The following is a 17,648-nucleotide window of genomic DNA, read 5'->3' as shown; positions in this document are numbered from 1 at the left end:
TCAATCTGCGATTATTAAAACAACAGTAAGCTCACTGTAGCCCTCTCAATTTATGCTTAGATGCCATGCCACAAGGCAAAGTGTTTATTTGAAAAGGTACCACAGGAATGCTGAGGGACCTCGCAGTCAACCCTCACGCGACCATTAGGTCAGCTACTAAACAAACATTTCCCCTAATGGAGACTGAGGTGAGGTGACATCAACCAAATATTCTCCCACTAGCTCATTTGCTTTCTGATGTGGTGCTTTTAGCTTCAGCACTTGAGTGCAAATGTTTGCTCCGCTTGAGTAGAAAGGTGGAAAAAATTGGCAAACGGGATGGAGAGACACAGCCATAGAGGTATGGAAAAAATATGAGCAAATAACACTAGAAGTTCTCCCGTTTATAGGGAATTCCTCCGAGCTGACCCTCAACCCTCGGAATACTGCATACATCTTTTGTGCTCAGTCCAAATTGGTTTGTCAAAGATTTGACCTTAACTCGTCTCTTCTTCTTCCACTCTAGCTATGCAGTGGCAGATAACTCGTACCGTTCTATGAGGACAGAAAGAAAAGACCAATGCATCCTAATATCTGGAGAGAGTGGAGCTGGGAAAACCGAAGCTTCGAAGAAGATCTTGCAGTACTACGCTGTGACATGTCCGGCCAGCGAGCAGGTGCAGACCATCAAAGACCGCCTTCTGCAATCCAACCCCGTGCTCGAGGTAGGACACCAAGATTTGTTTTTGTAGCTGACTGACAGTGAACTTTGTAAAGTATTTCATTTGTGTATGACTTACTTTTGGCTGAAAAACTACCAGGAAGTATATGACTTCTAATGAGACTGATATCACATTTACGTTTTAATGTTTTGTTTTTGTTGTTTGATGTGAGCGTGTGATATGTTTGTGAGATAATTGTAGCTCTGTTGATTTTGGAACGTCTCGTCCAGGTGTTCTTCAAGTGTGTGTTTTTATTATATTTGTCATTTCTGGTGCCAAACACTGCAATGACTCGAACCTAGTAGTTTGACTTTCAAGCCCACTTGGCCTTTACCCGTTCTCTGTCTTTCCCTCAGGCCTTTGGCAACGCAAAGACATTGCGTAACGACAATTCCAGTCGGTTTGGCAAGTACATGGACATCCAGTTTGACTTCAAGGTGAGCAGGACTTGCTGAAGTACAGTGACAATGGCAGCTATGTGAGGTTAATTCAGCGGCTAATTCGAAGCATCTACGTACATTCATGAAGCCGAGTCTCCATGTTTAATGTTGTCATCACTTTACTCCTCCACTCCTGCATCCATGTTTATGGTCCCACAATATTTACCCTGACCTGCATGTCACAATCACACTTCAGTACCCCAGCCTTCCTCTCTTCTCCCGTCCCTCCTCACTTTGCTCTCCCATGTGTCCCTGGCCTTTGTCCCGTCGGCAGGGTGCTCCGGTGGGAGGTCACATCATTAATTACCTGCTGGAGAAGTCGCGTGTGGTTCACCAGAACCATGGTGAAAGGAACTTTCACATTTTCTATCAGCTGATTGAGGGAGGTGAGGAAGACCTGCTTAGACGCCTTGGCTTGGAGAGAAATCCTCAGCAGTACCAGTATCTGGTCAAAGTAAGGATACTCAATTTTTTTGGAGAACTTCCTGAATGTTAAAGTTGACATTTCCAATACATCTTGTTTTTTTTCCTAAAGCTATTGTTGTACGTATGAGGCAAAATCATGAAAACACCTTGTCCAAGTACTTCTATACATACTGTAACTAACTGTAAAGTCTAAAGATGGCCCTCAAATGAATTTGTTGTTATTTAGTACTTTGTTCTTACTTGTTAATAGTCATTATGTTGTTATTTTAAAAGTGTTTTGTTAACATAGCATAGCTTTGGTATATAGATCTATGTGTAAGATTGTGTGTGAGAGAGGAAATCCTACTGGGAGTTTGGCTTAATGGGCTTTCTGTCAGCCTCATTCCTCTGGGGGCCAATGTGCCTTCAGGCACTAATGGAAGCCTTACATCTGCACACACAAGCACAAACAGAAAGTGGAAAAACACCTCAGACGTGTTTTTGTGCACATCCATGTTTACGTGGTCACACATTTGCACCTATTTGTGAATGTTTGTGGATACTTTTGACTTTACAAGGTTTAAAGGGAAGTTTTAGGTAGCCACTCTACTCTCAACACTGTATTCAGATTAATACTATATTTGTGAAATATGAAGTAAGCAGTAAAATCCAACCTTTTTTTGCCCCATCATTGCACAAAGTTCAGGAAACTCAAAGAAGCTCAATGAATCTTAGCTTGTGAATGTCACATGACTTAATTTAGAAACCAGATGAGCTGTGATTGGTTGTTACCTTAGTCCTGAGCCACTGCAATGTCATCATTGACAAAACAGACACCCGCCGACATGGATTAAAACAGGTAGATTTTGCGGCTTGATTCATATTCCACAAATGTAATATTAATCAGATTGTTATATTTAGACTAGGAGATGACACAAAACCATACCTGTAGGTAGTGTAAAGAAAAACCTTGGGCTGACTTGCCCTCTAAGTGTTTTGAACTTGTAATATCAGTTGCTATGGTCATGTATTCATACCCCCTTTTGTCATTTTCATGTGTTCACCTTTGTCATATCGGCCTTGATGTATCAGTTGCTACAAAGTTGCTATGCTCCTTAGTTTGCTTGATTTTGTCTTATAGGATTGGTATCTGACAATATTGAAGCTGTAATTTTATTAATAATACAAGATCAAGAACGTCAAACTCTCAAGCTATTATGTCAAGCTGTCTTCCTAGTTTCTTTCCGAGTCTAGTTTCCGAGTCGAGTTTTACAGGTCTAGTTTCCGATGCTCGCTGTGGTTAAGCAAAGGTTTGTGTGTCAATACTTTCTACTTTACCATTTTTGTGTCCTGTCTGACTCTTAGGTTGCTTTTATGGTTTTTCACAAGTGGATGCATGTGTGTGTGTTTGTGTGGGTGTGCGTGTCGTTTGTGTGTCTGTGTGTATGTGTGCGCCTGAATGTGTGTGATCATTAGGGAAACTGTCCCAAAGTGAGTTCCATCAATGATCGCAGTGATTGGAAAGTGGTGAGGAAGGCGTTGACTGTGATTGGCTTTAACGAAGACGAGGTTGAGGTAAGGTGTAGGACATTGCAAATCACGTGTTCATCCTGAATTGACATATTTGATATTTGTTTTATCCCCACTAATATGTACAACAACTATCACGTCCTGAAGAAAGTTTCACTTGTAATTAATGCACAATATTATTCAGGACTTTGTGCATGCTTTCATAATGGAAGGCACAAGAGAATGCTTATGTTACTGAATGTCCTCTTGAACATATCTCAAACATCCACAGAAACCGTGCGTAGCTATTTTTTTTTTCTAACGTGAGAACTTGTGCTCAGCGAGAGAGTTCTGACAGGTTGATGGGTATGGGCTTTCTTCCAGACCTGAGAGTCACAGCTAAAAACAAAAACATTCAAAAGGAGGGAGAGAAGGAAGATAAAGTATGCCTTCCGCTACGGGGGCATAAATCTGTTTACGTACCAATCTTGTGGGAATTGAACTCCCCCTTTTTGGGAGGAATGAAAATCATATCCACATGATTTAAAATGTAATATACTTTATGTAATTTCCTGAACTTTTTCGACACACATATTCTTTGAGGAAAAGTATTGCCTCAAAATGACTCATAATGATACATAATCTTATCATTTTTAATCTCTTGCCTTCCCTTTTATATCGTATTTCCCCCACAATTTCTGATTGCCGTCTGCTCACTCCGCTTATTTGATCTCCTCCGCATTCTCGTCATACTGTGTATTTTTCTGCGTAGGAGTTGTTGAACATAATCGCCAGCGTGCTTCACTTGGGGAATGTTCAGTATGGTGGTGAGGATGGTATTGCCTGCATCACTTCTGACACACAGATCAAGTATCTGGCAAGGGTAAGATGCTGCAGCAAGCAAGTTCATTGGCGTTAGGAAAATACATAAACACCAGCATTTATTTTAACGACCTGTATTCACCAACAAAGTATGGTGTGAATGAAATCAAGACTAAAAGATATTACATATTTTCTTGGCTTTGCGTATTGCTTTTCAAAACCAGTCAAAAGTTTGAAAAACACCTTTGAAAGCATCACTTCATAAAGCTGACTGAGAAAGACATGCATAAATGTCTTCCAGGCAAAATGTACCTGCTTTCAAAACATTGAAATATATTTTGATTTGAATAGCATTCAAACGGTTGGATGTGATTTATTTGGGTGTTGTTTCTTAAGTAGTAATTCACGATGTAGGGGAAAATAAATAAAAGCATTTAATTTGAAGACTTTTCCAAATGTTTGGCTGGTATTGCACCCCTTGATTCTGACAGGCTTACAGAATATGGCTAATTTATGTTTTTTTTGACAGGTATGTAATGGAACTGTTGTTGTCCATATGATGAGTTTGACACAAATGTGCTAAATGGTCAGACATTTGCCAGTATATTGTCCAACAAAATAGATACGTGTGTGAAGGATATTGTATGCAGTGGTTCATTTTCCAAAACCATAGTAACACATCAAATTTCACAGTCAGCCTTTAGTTCCGAACTTTATCCAAATCACAGATTCAACAGATACCATCGATATTATGTCACATCTATCTTCTATTGTGCCTGCTAATGATGTTATGTCTCTCCAGTTGTTGGGAGTAAATGGGGCCGTGCTGACAGAGGCACTTACACACAAAAAGATTATCGCCAAGGGAGAGGAGGTAGGATTAGATGAATATACACTGTAGCACAGTTGTGCGATTGAGTTCATGTGTTTAACACGTGTTCACTGTTTAATGATCTTATGTCATTTTTTCTTCTCAACAGCTGATCAGCCCTCTGAACCTAGAACAGGCATCCTCAGCTCGGGATGCATTGTCAAAGGCAGTGTATGGACGCACTTTCACCTGGCTGGTCAACAAGATCAACACTTCACTGGCATACACGGTGCATACATGCTCTCGCTTAAATTCCACTGACTAATTTTTTAGTATTACTCCAGGACTCCATCTTGTGGACATAATTTTCAAGGGCAGCACAAGGCCTGTACTGTATTTCAGTGCAATGTCCAGCGGAAATTCCATATATTGTAGTGGATATAAAAGGGGTACAGTTTTTTTTAAATGCCAGGTTTTTGTCAAATAAAAAAAAACATGAGACAAAAGATAAATCATTTAAAAACTTTTAATAGTTACATGCTTTGGGCTTTTTTTTCCCCCTGCTTGAGGGTGTTATAAACATTGATCCTTCCGTCTATTTTCCTAACTACTTATTCTAACAGCTCAAAGTATTATTATCAGTGTTAGCACAATATCTTAGGTTTCAGCTAAACATGTCAGTAAAAGACTAATTATGGATGTAGATTTATTTGAGGTTTATCAAAGGTACTTTAAATGGTAGCAGATGTGTGCTGGCACACATTAAGCTTTAGTTTAAATGTGATTAATTCTGATCACAGCCACATCCTTTGTTATGAGAAAATGTGCACACTTGCAACTACCTTTATGTCAACTCACAAGTAAAGCATCTTTAACATTCTAAAAGATTGAGAACAGAATAGCTTCCAAAATATCTGCTGTCTGCTAGTACTGTATTGTACATATAAAAATAGTGAGAGATCATTTTTTGCCAATATTTTTAGTCTTTGTTTAAGCTGCTATTTGTCAATGTTAGAGGGCTGTTTTGATTTACAGGATGACTCCTATAAGCACTACTCTGTCATTGGGTTGCTGGACATCTATGGATTTGAAGTCTTCCAGCACAACAGGTAAATAACTACCGGTAATCATAGGTTAAATCAATTTACACATGTTTGTTTCAAAGGCAATCTCAAGTCAAAAATGTTTTTTGCAGTAATATGTTTTGTATATTATGGTATATACCGGCGCTAGTCCAAACTCAATACTCAGATTAATATTACGTTTTTGCAATAAGAATCAGGTAGATTAGGTCACCTGTTTTCCATCCATTTCAAGCGACAGTTTTTTTGTTTGTTTTTTTAACCATCGGCTGAAATTGATTAAAAAAAAATCCCCTCAAGCTCACATTGAATCATCTCTTCTCACCTGCTTTGCGGGTTTGGTTACATGACAGCAATATCCGTCAACAGTAATTTCAAGTAATGGTTTATGAGGATGAAGTTACATTTGAACAAAAATAAAACACTTCAAGTCCAATTTTCTGCCGCTAATATCTTACAGTTTTGAGCAGTTCTGCATCAACTACTGTAATGAGAAGTTACAGCAGCTCTTCATTGAGCTTACCCTCAAGTCGGAGCAGGAGGAGTACGAAGCCGAGGGCATCACGGTCAGTCCCCTTTTACTTACAAACTGATGTCATATATGGTATGTAACAGGCATTTTTATAACAACCAAAGCTGGTCTGTAGATTTACTCTGAAAGGATCTTTTTTTTTTTTCTCTAGTGGGAACCGGTGCAATACTTCAACAACAAGATCATCTGTGACCTGGTGGAAGAAAAATTTAAAGGCATCATATCCATTCTGGTGAGGAATTAGCAATGGGTTCATTACCACTGCATATTATATAATTGTCCCTACTGTTGCAACACCTGTGGCAAAATTTAGAATGGTTCACACTCAGCCAAATTTTTGAAAACAGGCAGTCCACAGAGGATTGTGCCATTTCATACTTGATGGATTGGTAGAAACTTATTTATATACAGGCAATTCAAAAGTGCATTGTTAAAAAAAGCCCCATTTAAGAGCCAAATCCTCATAACATAATTAAAGAAAATCTCAAGCATGTTTTAGTACTCTCTGTCAAAGGGGCCGATATGATGTGGTGCTCCCGCATTATAACATGGTTCACCTTTTGCTATTTCACAGGATTTTTTTGTGCATTTTTTTTTGCCAACCATCTGTGAAGGTTTGAACTTTGAGAGGGGTTAAACACAAAAATTTGAGAAAATGTATATGCCTGCAAGATAAACGTCTATTAAGTGTAACATGAGTGGTTTCCCAGCCTTACTTAAAGAAAAAAACCTAATATATGAAAAATATTCATACAGTATGATAAATGAAAAAACAAAACATGATAATATGATAAAAGTAAATAAACAAAAAAAGAGAAAAGAAAAAAAAAGTGTAAAACACAAAGCATATTAAAAAAAAGAATAAAAATAACTTACTTCATGGATTTTACTAATAGGAGTATTACTTTGGAATGTAACGCTAGTGATAAATGAGGGAACACAGTAATGCTAATCGTCTGATAATCTTCTTCTGTGCTTACTTCAGGATGAAGAGTGTCTGAGACCTGGAGATGCCAGCGACATCACCTTCTTAGAAAAGCTGGAGAACACCGTGGGGGGTCATCCACACTTTGTCACGTCAGTTCTAGTCCTACATTCCTAACATAGTAGCCCTGATGTTTCCATGTGTGGTCTTATTGTGCCTTTCTGTTTTGTGCATTTTGCAGACGATACTTAAAAAGAAAAATATTTGAACTTGTCTTCTTGTACATATGTGGTTTTGTCACAGTCACAAGCTTGGTGATGCAAAGACGCGGAAGGTAATGGGTCGTGAAGAGTTTCGACTGCTGCATTATGCCGGAGAGGTCAACTACAATGTTAATGGTACATACACTGCTCACAAAAAGTTTGGAAAAGCGCATTTCATGTGGCCTTTTCAGGTGACCCTAAACATGTGAACCTAACAACTGGAAACCTTTCTGTGCACATCTAACTCTTCAGCGTTCCAATAATTGTTCTACAACTGCCCGTTGTTTTAACAAGTAGCTGAATAGCAACGTTCACGAGCATACATGGCAAACATGTGTTTGTGGAATATGAATGAAGCTGCAAAATCCACCCAATTGTATCCATTTCAGGGGATGGACATTTTGCCACTTGCTTTTGAAGGAAAATTACATCACAGTTGCTCAGGAAACGGCCAATTGCAGCTCATCTATTCTTTGAGTTTCATCATGTGACCTTTGCAAGCTAAGCCACGATTGGTTGTCAGTTGTGCCTGAGCAATTGTGTTGTCATTTTCAGTTGATAGCAAGTGGCAAAATGGCCGCTCCTGAGACAAAAAAAAATGTTTTTAGATGAGTGGTGCTGCATAGATTAGATTATTGTAAAAACATTTTGAGGGGGGTTGTCTTTGCAATACTAATTTGAAATCACCACTTTCCAATCACAGCTCTCGGTTTGTGGGTTTTTAATCTATGCTCCGGCCTTCCTGTGTGGGGTTTATAAATATTCGCCCTATGCTGGCAAGGGTTTTGTTTGGATACCACAGCTTCCGCCGACATTCTCAATCCTGCATTTTAGGTTAAATGAAGACTTGACATTGTTTATCGTTATCAAAATGCGAGTGAATGATTGTCTGTTGTGTCTATTTGACACCAAAAAAATGCATAATCATTTTGTTCAAATAGGTTTGCTGTAAATTTGTACATGTATCCCACTTGAATTTAAAATTATTCCCGTCTTCAGGTTTTCTGGACAAGAACAATGACCTGCTCTTTAGGAACTTGAAAGAGGTGCGATTGACAGAACAGCAACAATGTTTTAATTCCCTGTTTTGTGTTTGGTAAATTGCCGTTTCCATTTGAAGGTTATGTGCATGTCTGAGAACAAGATCCTGAACCAGTGTTTCGACAGAGACGAGCTGAGTGACAAGAAACGTCCAGACACGGTAATCTCCTTCATTCTCATGCGCCCCAACATACTTTCCCACCACAAAACAAGCAGAAATGTGTTCCCTCGGTGTTGAGTGGGAAGCCTGATGGGGATTCTCTGCTGCCACCCATTCACTGAGGAATGGCCTTCACATACACCCACACTGACATGAACAGGGTACTGTCACTGGCTGGTGTGGGAAGAGTCTCTCTCTTCCACGATAGCCAACGGTCATTCGCTGCGTCACCACCCGCCTTCTCTCTTTTTTGACGTCATCATCGCCCCTAGCCAGCTTCATTTTGCTCTCTCATTTCTTTTCATCTGATTTGACCTGCCGTTCTCAACCGTCTTCTGTCTTTTTTGCCGGCCTTTCCAGGCAGCAACCCAGTTCAAGGCCAGTCTGGCAAAACTCATGGAGATCCTCATGTCCAAGGAACCATCATATGTTCGCTGCATTAAGCCCAATGACTCCAAGCAAGCAAGTATGAAGCCGCATCTTGTTATTTCTTTGTTTTTTTTTCCGACGTACTGTAAAATGTTCAGAAATGTATAAGACATTAAAATGTCTTGATAACTAAATGTATGTGGTCATCGATATCTCATATTTCTTCTTTCTGGCTAGTTTCTTTCTACTTATCAACAGATGCAAGGGAAAACTAATTTATTTATTTGCATTGTACAGCAGCATTTGTTGTGATGCAGTTAAGTTGTCCAAAAGGAGTTTGTTTTTATTTAGTCATTGAATGACAAATGTGTCTTTCTGCATCTTGAAGAAGCAACCAGAAGAGCTTTAGACAGTCTTTGTCTTTCTAAAAAACCAGAAGGTGTCTCCAGAATAGAGTTGCAACCAAGCGATCACCAAGCGATATTTTGGTACTTCATATGGAGAATAGAGGCACTTCATAAGCGAGAAGACATGTGAACGCAGCATTTTGTTTGACCCTTTCTCTAGTACAATACATTTGAGCAAGTGAAACGCTTAAGTATGATGTGAGATTCAGGTAACCACTTTTGTAAACCAACATAACCAAAGCAGCTTATCGGCTTTCACAAGCTAAAATTTTCTTCCTAGACGTTATTTTAATCCAGTATTTATGCTAATTCCAAGCAAAACACTTTGTTTATCAAAACGTCACTGGTCACGGAGTATACCCCTGTATTCATGAGCATACTGCTCTGGTCCATTGTTTGCCTCTACAGTTGTCCTTTTGTTAGTTCACACTGTTTGTCTTTGTCACTCCTGCTGATTTCTGCTTGTTCATTCTTACCAAAAGGCTTTAAGTTTTTCTTAGACCATGGTGACCTTACTAAGCCTTTTACTTCCTCCTCTTGTTGCCAGGTCGCTTTGACGATGTTCTGATCCGTCATCAGGTCAAGTATCTAGGACTGATGGAGAATCTGCGAGTGAGGCGAGCCGGCTTTGCTTACAGACGGCGCTACGAGGTCTTCCTGCAAAGGTGATTGGTGGACATATATATATATTTTTTTTGTCAAATGAATATGTCAATGTCAATGAATACATTATTATCAACAATATAGATAAGGAAAGCTTGAAATTAAATCTTAAATCCACCATCACCACTTCACTTCATTACATGGCTTTACATTACTATGGTTAATGGGAAATCCTTTTTTTTTAGCCTGCTTAGTGTATGAAAAGGATTCACAAGTGTCTATTATAAAGCAAATCTAATGATCTGAGCTTCAAGTAATGTTCAACCAGCCTTCTTTTGCTTTAGACATTTTACATGCTCTTTATTGTAAGTATTATAAATATTATGAATCATATTTTTTATTCATACTGCGCCAAACAATTTCAAATTCAACATGTCATCTTGTCAACGTCTTCTTATTCATACCTTTCACAGTTTTCCCACAATTAAACATTTTTCACACAGTGGGGAAGTCTAAGATTTGATCCCATTCAAGTTTCTATTTTATTGTAAGAAATAATACACATTTCAATTTATTTCTCAATAAATAAAATCAAGAAATCTTTTTTTTTTTTTTTTTTTTCAACTTCTTTTACCTTTTTTCTGACAATTTCTCACCCTCCAAATTTAAACCCAGGTCACATTTACTGCTACGTGTTTTCAAAATGTCAAAAATAAAAGCCCCAAAATGATCATTTTTACTCTTATTTGCACAGTTTTTGATCAATTTAAACCTTTGATCAATTTAAACCTTCCAACATTAAATTATTCAGATCACGCAAACTATAATTCCACATCATCCCCCATGCCTTCATAAGTTTTCATTCAGATTTCACGTTCACACTCAATTTCTCCAGATATTGCTCCATCTAGATGCAAAATTTTGTGCCTAGGATCTTAAATTTGGAATGTTGCGCTATGTACATATTTGATGGGGCGATATTCTTGATATTACATAATGTGTGGTTCAGCTGTACAAATCTATTCTATTCCATGCTAGGTACAAGTCCCTGTGCCCAGAGACTTGGCCAAACTGGAAGGGCAAACTGTCCGATGGAGTCGCTGTGTTGGTCAAGCACCTTGGATATAAGCCTGAAGACTACAAGTTGGGCAGGTCATTAACACACGCAGATGCGGAAACAAAAGTTATGGTCAGACATATGTATCAAAGTCTCTGAGTATGAACTAAATGATGTATTAATACGCTACTTTACAGATCAAAAATTTTCATCCGTTTCCCAAAGACCTTATTTGCCACTGAGGAAGCCCTAGAGATCAGGAAGCACAGTCTTGGTGAGAACTTTGTGACATTGCTGCTGATACTACACATTGCTACGTCATTATGACCACTTATACAATTTATTATTGAAGTTCTTCCAAGCTTTCTGCCCTTGTGTTCTTTTCTGTGGTCATGTTTTGAGGGATGACATGAGGACATTTACAGCCGCATGCAATACTTGTTTTTAGAAATATGTATCACTTAAGATGTTGTAGCACCAGTGGGGTGTTGCTGTTTTATCCCTTGTTGAAATTTCACAAATCTGACATCTTACTTGCTGCCCTTCCACAGCCACCATGTTACAGGCAGGATGGAGGGGTTACAGCCAGAGGTCCAGGTACCAAAAACTTAGAACTTCAGGTGAGGAATATTTTTTCCTCCTCCTGATATACTTTGTACATGATGTATTTATCGTGTGTGTGTGTGTGCGTTTTCTCAGCTATTGCCATTCAGGCATGGTGGAGGGGTGTCTTAGCCAGGAGGAGGGCCAAACGCAGGCGGCAGGCAGCTGACACCATCCGCAGGTACACACATGAGAAAATCAAATGAGCTTGTTTAGTTAGTTGAAGGCATATTCAGCAATAACATACAATATTGAAAAGTGGAAACTTGACTTGAATGAGGGGAGTATGACCACCTGGGTACTGTCCCACACTATCTTAAAGGCATGCTTCAACTACATAAGAATGCCATACATTGCGGGCGTTGAATTCTCTTGTATGTCTTATGCTAGTTTCAAATTTTCTGATGGACCTGAAAACATATGAATCAAATTTCAATTGATGTCAAGGATGAAAATTGATTAGGGAAAGCTTGTATCTGTGTTGAGATTTCTTTGAATCACATCCAGGTTCATCAAAGGTTTCATTTACCGCCACAAGGAGCGCTGTCCGGAGAATGAGTATTTCCTGGATTACGTGCGCTACTCCTTCCTCATGAATTTGCGCCGGAACCTTCCAAAGAACGTCCTGGACAAAAGCTGGCCGACACCACCAGCAGCTCTCAAAGAGGTAGGAATTGTAAACTCACACTGTTGTCAAGCATGGAACATACGATTTGAGTGACATGACTGTCTTTAAAGGTTTTTAGCAATTTTAGCAGACAAGGGAAAAAAACCCCAAAGTAACTAATTTAAGTAGTGTGACAAAAGTACACAAAAATTAATAAACCTTTTGACCTTCTATATTATGTGGGGCTGTATTCATAGTATTAACTTAATACCAAAATACATACATTTAAAATGAAGCCCAAAAGCTTGTGTGATGTTAACAAATATCCACAAGTGACATTTTGGCACATTTTAGAGTTCCAGTTTCAGTTAGTTACCATTTTTTTCAAAGGGATACTTAACGTGTTTGGCTATGTTCAGGAGTCCAAAAATGATTATTTTGTCTATAGAGGGTTAATAACCTTGCACACTTCTGTCTGTGTCCTTAGGCTTCCGAACATTTGCGCAAGCTCTGCATGCAGAACATGGTGTGGATCTACTGCAAGAAGATCAGCCCTGAATGGAAACACCAGGTGACGCATACTCAGCCTGCGCTCACATTTTGCTCCACAGCAATAGTTTACCAACTGTTTTGTTTTTCAATCCTGCACGGCTAGATGGAGCAGAAGGCGACCGCAAGTGAGATATTTAAGGAAAAGAAAGACAACTACCCACAAAGTGTGCCCAAATTGTTTGTCAGCACTAGATTAGGTAAGTATCTTCAAAGAGGCCTTCAGCACATTCCTGTACTATCAACAATATGATGGTTGACTCCTCATTGTGCTCAGACGGTGAGAACATAAACCCCAAGGTCCTGCAGACTCTAGGAACCGAAAAGTTGAAGGTGAGCCCAGTCCAAATCCATTGGGTCGAGCCGGTTGATACAATCCGCCGCTAATCCGCTCTTGTTCCCAGTATGCGGTGCCGGTCACTAAATACGACAGGAAGGGTTACAAGGCCCGTCCGCGCCAGCTTCTCCTTACGGCAAACTCTGCCATTATTGTTGAAGATGCCAAGCTCAAGCAACGCATTGACTACGATGCGCTGAAAGGTCAGAAGTCAACCAACTGGCCACCGCTTTTCTATCAACAGCCCCTTGTTCATTGAAACTCCCTGCGCAGGTATCTCTGTCAGCTCCCTCAGCGATGGCCTGTTTGTTCTGCACGTGCCCAGTGACGACAACAAACAGAAGGTGGCGTGCGCACGAGCGCCGCACTCAAATGTGTTTTGCGTAACACAATACCTTCATATTTGGGTTTAAATTCCACAGGGAGATGTGGTTCTACAAAGTGACCACGTGATTGAGACCTTGACCAAGATCGCCATATGTGCTGACAAAGTAAACAGCATCAACATCAATCAGGGCAGGTAAGAACTATCTGGTGACCGTGAGAGCACGCGTTACGTCATCGGCGGTGTTTATTCTTACAAAATAGGTGACACTCTGATGTTTACATTTCATTTGAAACGGGTAGGGGATCAAACGTTGATGCTTTTGACCGTCTGTTTACATGATGAGCGTTTTGTTGCCTGATAATGCAAACAGATTATAAACTAGTTTCAAAGGACTTTAAAAAAGAATTTGAACACAATTGAGCCCAGCAGAATCATGGGCCAGTTACTGTAAACCAAGAACTGTCAAGTTTTTGGGAGAAAATTTTCTAAACGCTCTGACAAAATCCTAGTGCTAATATAGTACAGTATAATATAAGGCCCGACAATGATGATGTCACTTTTTCAAGCTCACCTAATCATTGCTGGCGAAAATGATTTGCTTTGTTTTGAATGACAGGTTTGCAGAATGACCTCACGAACAAACTTATTTCATTTTTAAGAGTACAAAGTTATAATATGGATTCATGTGAAGTAAATATAAATAAATGTTGTTTTTAACCACCAAATATTTTTAAAATATTAGAACAAATTTTAATATTGCAATATTTTTTGCTCATGCTTATGTCAGAATCAAATATTGCCCCATGCATTCCCATTATGTTCACGTGTCATTATTGTGCTTCCCCTCTAGTATAAAATTTACAGTGGGCCAAGGAAAAGAAGGCTATATTGACTTCACACCAGGATCAGAGCTGTTGGTGGCAAAGGCTAAAAATGGGCACCTATCTGTGGTGAGTGGTCACATGCTCTATTTTTAAAGAGTAAAATCAAACTATCGTTTCATTTCATTCCTTAAAATCATCTTTGTACAGCATATTTAGTGGCAGTTTTCAGTACTGAATATTGTATACCACATTAGACTATGCAGTGAACCCTGCATATTCGTAGTTTGGAATTTGCAAATTGCAAAAAAAAAAAAAAAAAAAAAAAAACGAATATAAAATGTTGCTTTGGCGCCATCTGGTGGACAAACAAACCTTTACCTGGGTTGCACTAACAGCCACAAATTTGTATCGAAAGCAGATGTTTTTATTTTGAGACAAATTTATGGACAGTTTCACTGACAGCTTGACATCAAACTATCTTAAGTCAACATCAAAGTTGTCCGCTTCATGTGACCGTCTTCTCGTCTACTTTTTTTTTTCCAGACGGCTCCCAGACTGAACTCCAGATGATGATCCAGATTCCCTGATACCACACACACAAGCGCACACACACTCTGTGTACTTTGCCCATCTTCCAATCACTTGACCTCAAGCCCCGCTCTGCTTTAGCCAATCAGGTGCCAGCTTGTCACCATTATTATGGTGTTAGCTTCTGATTTCAGGAAAAACGATCCAGCAATACTAATTGATATATTTATGTTTCTATGTTATATTTTGGGGATTAATACTGATGGATGTTGTAATTTTATAATTAAGGCCGAGGAATAACAGACATTTCAGTGTGTTTTTCCTGGAACCTTTGAGTTTATTTGTGACGTGGGAACACGACCAAGCAAACAAAGAGAAGAAAGGGGGTGATTGTGGAGAAATCAGGATGTTAGCTTTTACATTTTTGCCTTCTCTTTTTATGGCTTTTATTTGTCTTGTCAGTGTTTTTGTTTTTAAATAGTGTTGAGAGTTTAATTGCATGTGGCCAAATGGTTGCGAGATGGTAAACAACCCTAAGAACAGACATGTTCAAGTTTGAGTGATGGACGTACTACTGAACCCCATACAAAGGGAGCTGAAGATGAGGGACGAATTGCATTAAGTGTAAGCACATGAACTTGAACTCGGCAAGTGCGAGCGAGGTGAGGAAAGTGCAGCGGGAGGGTGAGGAGCTCGTCAAGACAGCTGTCACTCGCCGCGTGCTTGTGCCTCCCCATCGACTTCGAGATTTCTAACGTGTCAGCGTTGCTCTTCTTGCGGATGGCGCCTCTTCCGTCTCTGCCAAAGCCTTTTTTGCGTCAATTTTTCAGTCTTTGTAGATTGTGTCAGGCACGCAGCTAACCCTGTCTCAAAGCGAGCCTGCATTTTACACCGCTGCGCCTCTCGGAGACAAAACCTTACATTTGAAAGCCTCTCATCGGAATATTTGTGTTAGACAGCCAATTCCAGTTGAATTGAATGTTAAGGCCTAATCATTTTTTAAGCCACTTGAGTTGGGCCCGTTTTACGTTGACTTGGTTTATTACTACAGTTGAAGTTGTCAGGTGAAGGTTGCTTAGTGAATTGTAGGCTGTGAGATGATTACTAACTCAAGAGTTCTAACCAGCATGTCACTAGCAACCACTATAACTTGATCTACATTTAAGGCCAGAATTTTTTGACCTTCTGAAACCACAGGAAATCAGTATTTGGCCCGCGCTTAATACAGTTTAGACTTTGACAAAGTTCCATGTCCATATTTATTCAAATAGTTTCTCAGTTTAGGTGATTCAATGAAATGTTTTAGGTCGACAAAGATCAAGATCAAAGATTTCCTGAAATATAATCAGCTGTTTGATTTCAGCTCACACACACACACATACTCACACACCCTTTTGTGCCCTGCGAGTGACTTTTGATCAATTAAATTGTCGCCTGGGTGTGAATAATTTTTGGCTTAACTGTAAACGGGGCCTGACTCTTATGAACTTTTTAATGACTTGTCTTTTGTAAAAACAAGGAAACTGTTCTTACAAATGACCTTTCAGTGATGATGCCAAACAAGATGACATTTTATATAAACTTGTTGTTCTTTCCTTACCTATAATAGCTTTTACCTAAGAGGTCCCAATTTCAAAATAACGTTAATAGGTTTATCAAATTGAGGAAGGGTCCTATACTGGTGCCCTTAAAGTAGATTTTAAATCTTTACACATTCTGTATACAGTGAGAATATATTCTAATATATACTGTACATAGCGGCAGCTCCTATAATAGAGCAGTAATGACATTTGATTTGTGTCATGGAAACTCAGCTAAAACCCACTTGCCTGTGATAAGATTTGAACCTAATCATCAGAGAGTCCCCAAAATAGTCCCCGAGGGTATGTTAATTTTTGCAGACTTCACTCCGAGGCGGGTGCAATATGTCAAGACTGCTGCTTCACTTAAAAGCCAAAGAACCATTCGCCCATTATCTGTTGTATAATTTTGAGTATTTTTGCTTTTGATTTTATTGGATTTCAGGAGAGAGACTTGTACAGTTTGTTTTCTGTTCACAATGGAATGCCTAAGCCAACTCTTGATGATGTGAACACTTTGGGAGACAAAACATTTAGAATAGCTGAATGTGCCTTGTTGCATAGCAATATTAAGAGACTCGAGAGTCATATGGCCTTGTCTATTAAGTCTGCCAGAGCAACATTTGATTGTTGTTTCACTGCTTTGCAAAAAAAAAAAAAAACTTCAAAAAAGTCTTGTGTTACAGCTTTATTGATACCAAATCCTAATGTAGTTTTTAAGATATATATTTTTTGTCAGCTCTATTACATTATGATCCAAACTAATGTATAATTATGCCAGCACACTAAGAACCAAACGATACTAAAGATGTGTTGAATAAATTTGACATGTACAGTAAAAAAAAAAATGCTGGTTTCTTTATTACCTTGTCCTAGTTTCATCTATGTGTGCATGCTTGAACTGGGCAGCAAAGTGGATTGTAAATCATGGCAAAACTGTTCCACATTTCTATAAAATAAAATAGGTAGTTTACTCCCAAGTAGATGCCGCAAGAATTTTAGCTCTCACTCTCCATTTCTAACATAGTCTTGTGATTTTATTATAGCCATTATTTACAACATGTGAAATGGCAGAGGCCAAAACAAAATGCGGCTTTCACTATATCTGCTATTCCAATTGAACTTTTTGTATCAGTAAGGGGAATTGTAATCCCACTGAAGTTTA

The 17,648-nt window shown here is 39.0% G+C and overlaps 1 protein-coding gene across 3 annotated transcripts in view; it reads left to right on the top strand.

Annotated features, from left to right (window-relative positions):
- The window catches only part of LOC148415672 (unconventional myosin-Ic-like), a 38,103-nt gene extending 22,898 nt beyond the window's left edge, over positions 1 to 15,205 (top strand). For all 3 annotated transcript variants that reach the window (XM_088427245.1, XM_088427244.1, XM_088427242.1), the window contains exons 4-32: positions 506 to 704; positions 1,058 to 1,138; positions 1,416 to 1,595; positions 3,023 to 3,121; positions 3,828 to 3,938; positions 4,680 to 4,751; positions 4,858 to 4,977; positions 5,724 to 5,797; positions 6,231 to 6,336; positions 6,454 to 6,534; positions 7,288 to 7,379; positions 7,531 to 7,625; positions 8,490 to 8,536; positions 8,611 to 8,691; positions 9,052 to 9,157; positions 10,015 to 10,132; positions 11,109 to 11,222; positions 11,325 to 11,401; positions 11,679 to 11,747; positions 11,827 to 11,911; positions 12,238 to 12,397; positions 12,825 to 12,908; positions 12,993 to 13,086; positions 13,164 to 13,219; positions 13,291 to 13,426; positions 13,497 to 13,567; positions 13,646 to 13,743; positions 14,402 to 14,501; positions 14,919 to 15,205. In XM_088427245.1, the coding sequence (XP_088283371.1) occupies positions 506 to 704; positions 1,058 to 1,138; positions 1,416 to 1,595; positions 3,023 to 3,121; positions 3,828 to 3,938; positions 4,680 to 4,751; positions 4,858 to 4,977; positions 5,724 to 5,797; positions 6,231 to 6,336; positions 6,454 to 6,534; positions 7,288 to 7,379; positions 7,531 to 7,625; positions 8,490 to 8,536; positions 8,611 to 8,691; positions 9,052 to 9,157; positions 10,015 to 10,132; positions 11,109 to 11,222; positions 11,325 to 11,401; positions 11,679 to 11,747; positions 11,827 to 11,911; positions 12,238 to 12,397; positions 12,825 to 12,908; positions 12,993 to 13,086; positions 13,164 to 13,219; positions 13,291 to 13,426; positions 13,497 to 13,567; positions 13,646 to 13,743; positions 14,402 to 14,501; positions 14,919 to 14,945 (2,833 nt within the window). In that variant the 3' untranslated portion in view covers positions 14,946 to 15,205. The remainder of the gene's footprint in view (positions 1 to 505; positions 705 to 1,057; positions 1,139 to 1,415; positions 1,596 to 3,022; positions 3,122 to 3,827; positions 3,939 to 4,679; positions 4,752 to 4,857; positions 4,978 to 5,723; positions 5,798 to 6,230; positions 6,337 to 6,453; positions 6,535 to 7,287; positions 7,380 to 7,530; positions 7,626 to 8,489; positions 8,537 to 8,610; positions 8,692 to 9,051; positions 9,158 to 10,014; positions 10,133 to 11,108; positions 11,223 to 11,324; positions 11,402 to 11,678; positions 11,748 to 11,826; positions 11,912 to 12,237; positions 12,398 to 12,824; positions 12,909 to 12,992; positions 13,087 to 13,163; positions 13,220 to 13,290; positions 13,427 to 13,496; positions 13,568 to 13,645; positions 13,744 to 14,401; positions 14,502 to 14,918) is intronic.
- The last annotated feature ends 2,443 nt before the right edge of the window (positions 15,206 to 17,648 follow it).

This window comes from Hippichthys cyanospilos, chromosome 11 (assembly GCF_059441005.1).
Source record: "Hippichthys cyanospilos isolate Australia breed blue-spotted pipefish chromosome 11, RoL_Hcya_1.0, whole genome shotgun sequence".
Taxonomy (NCBI): Eukaryota; Metazoa; Chordata; class Actinopteri; order Syngnathiformes; family Syngnathidae; genus Hippichthys; species Hippichthys cyanospilos.
The sequence above is the reverse complement of the archived record's forward strand: the minus strand, read 5'-3'. Positions and strand labels throughout refer to the sequence as shown.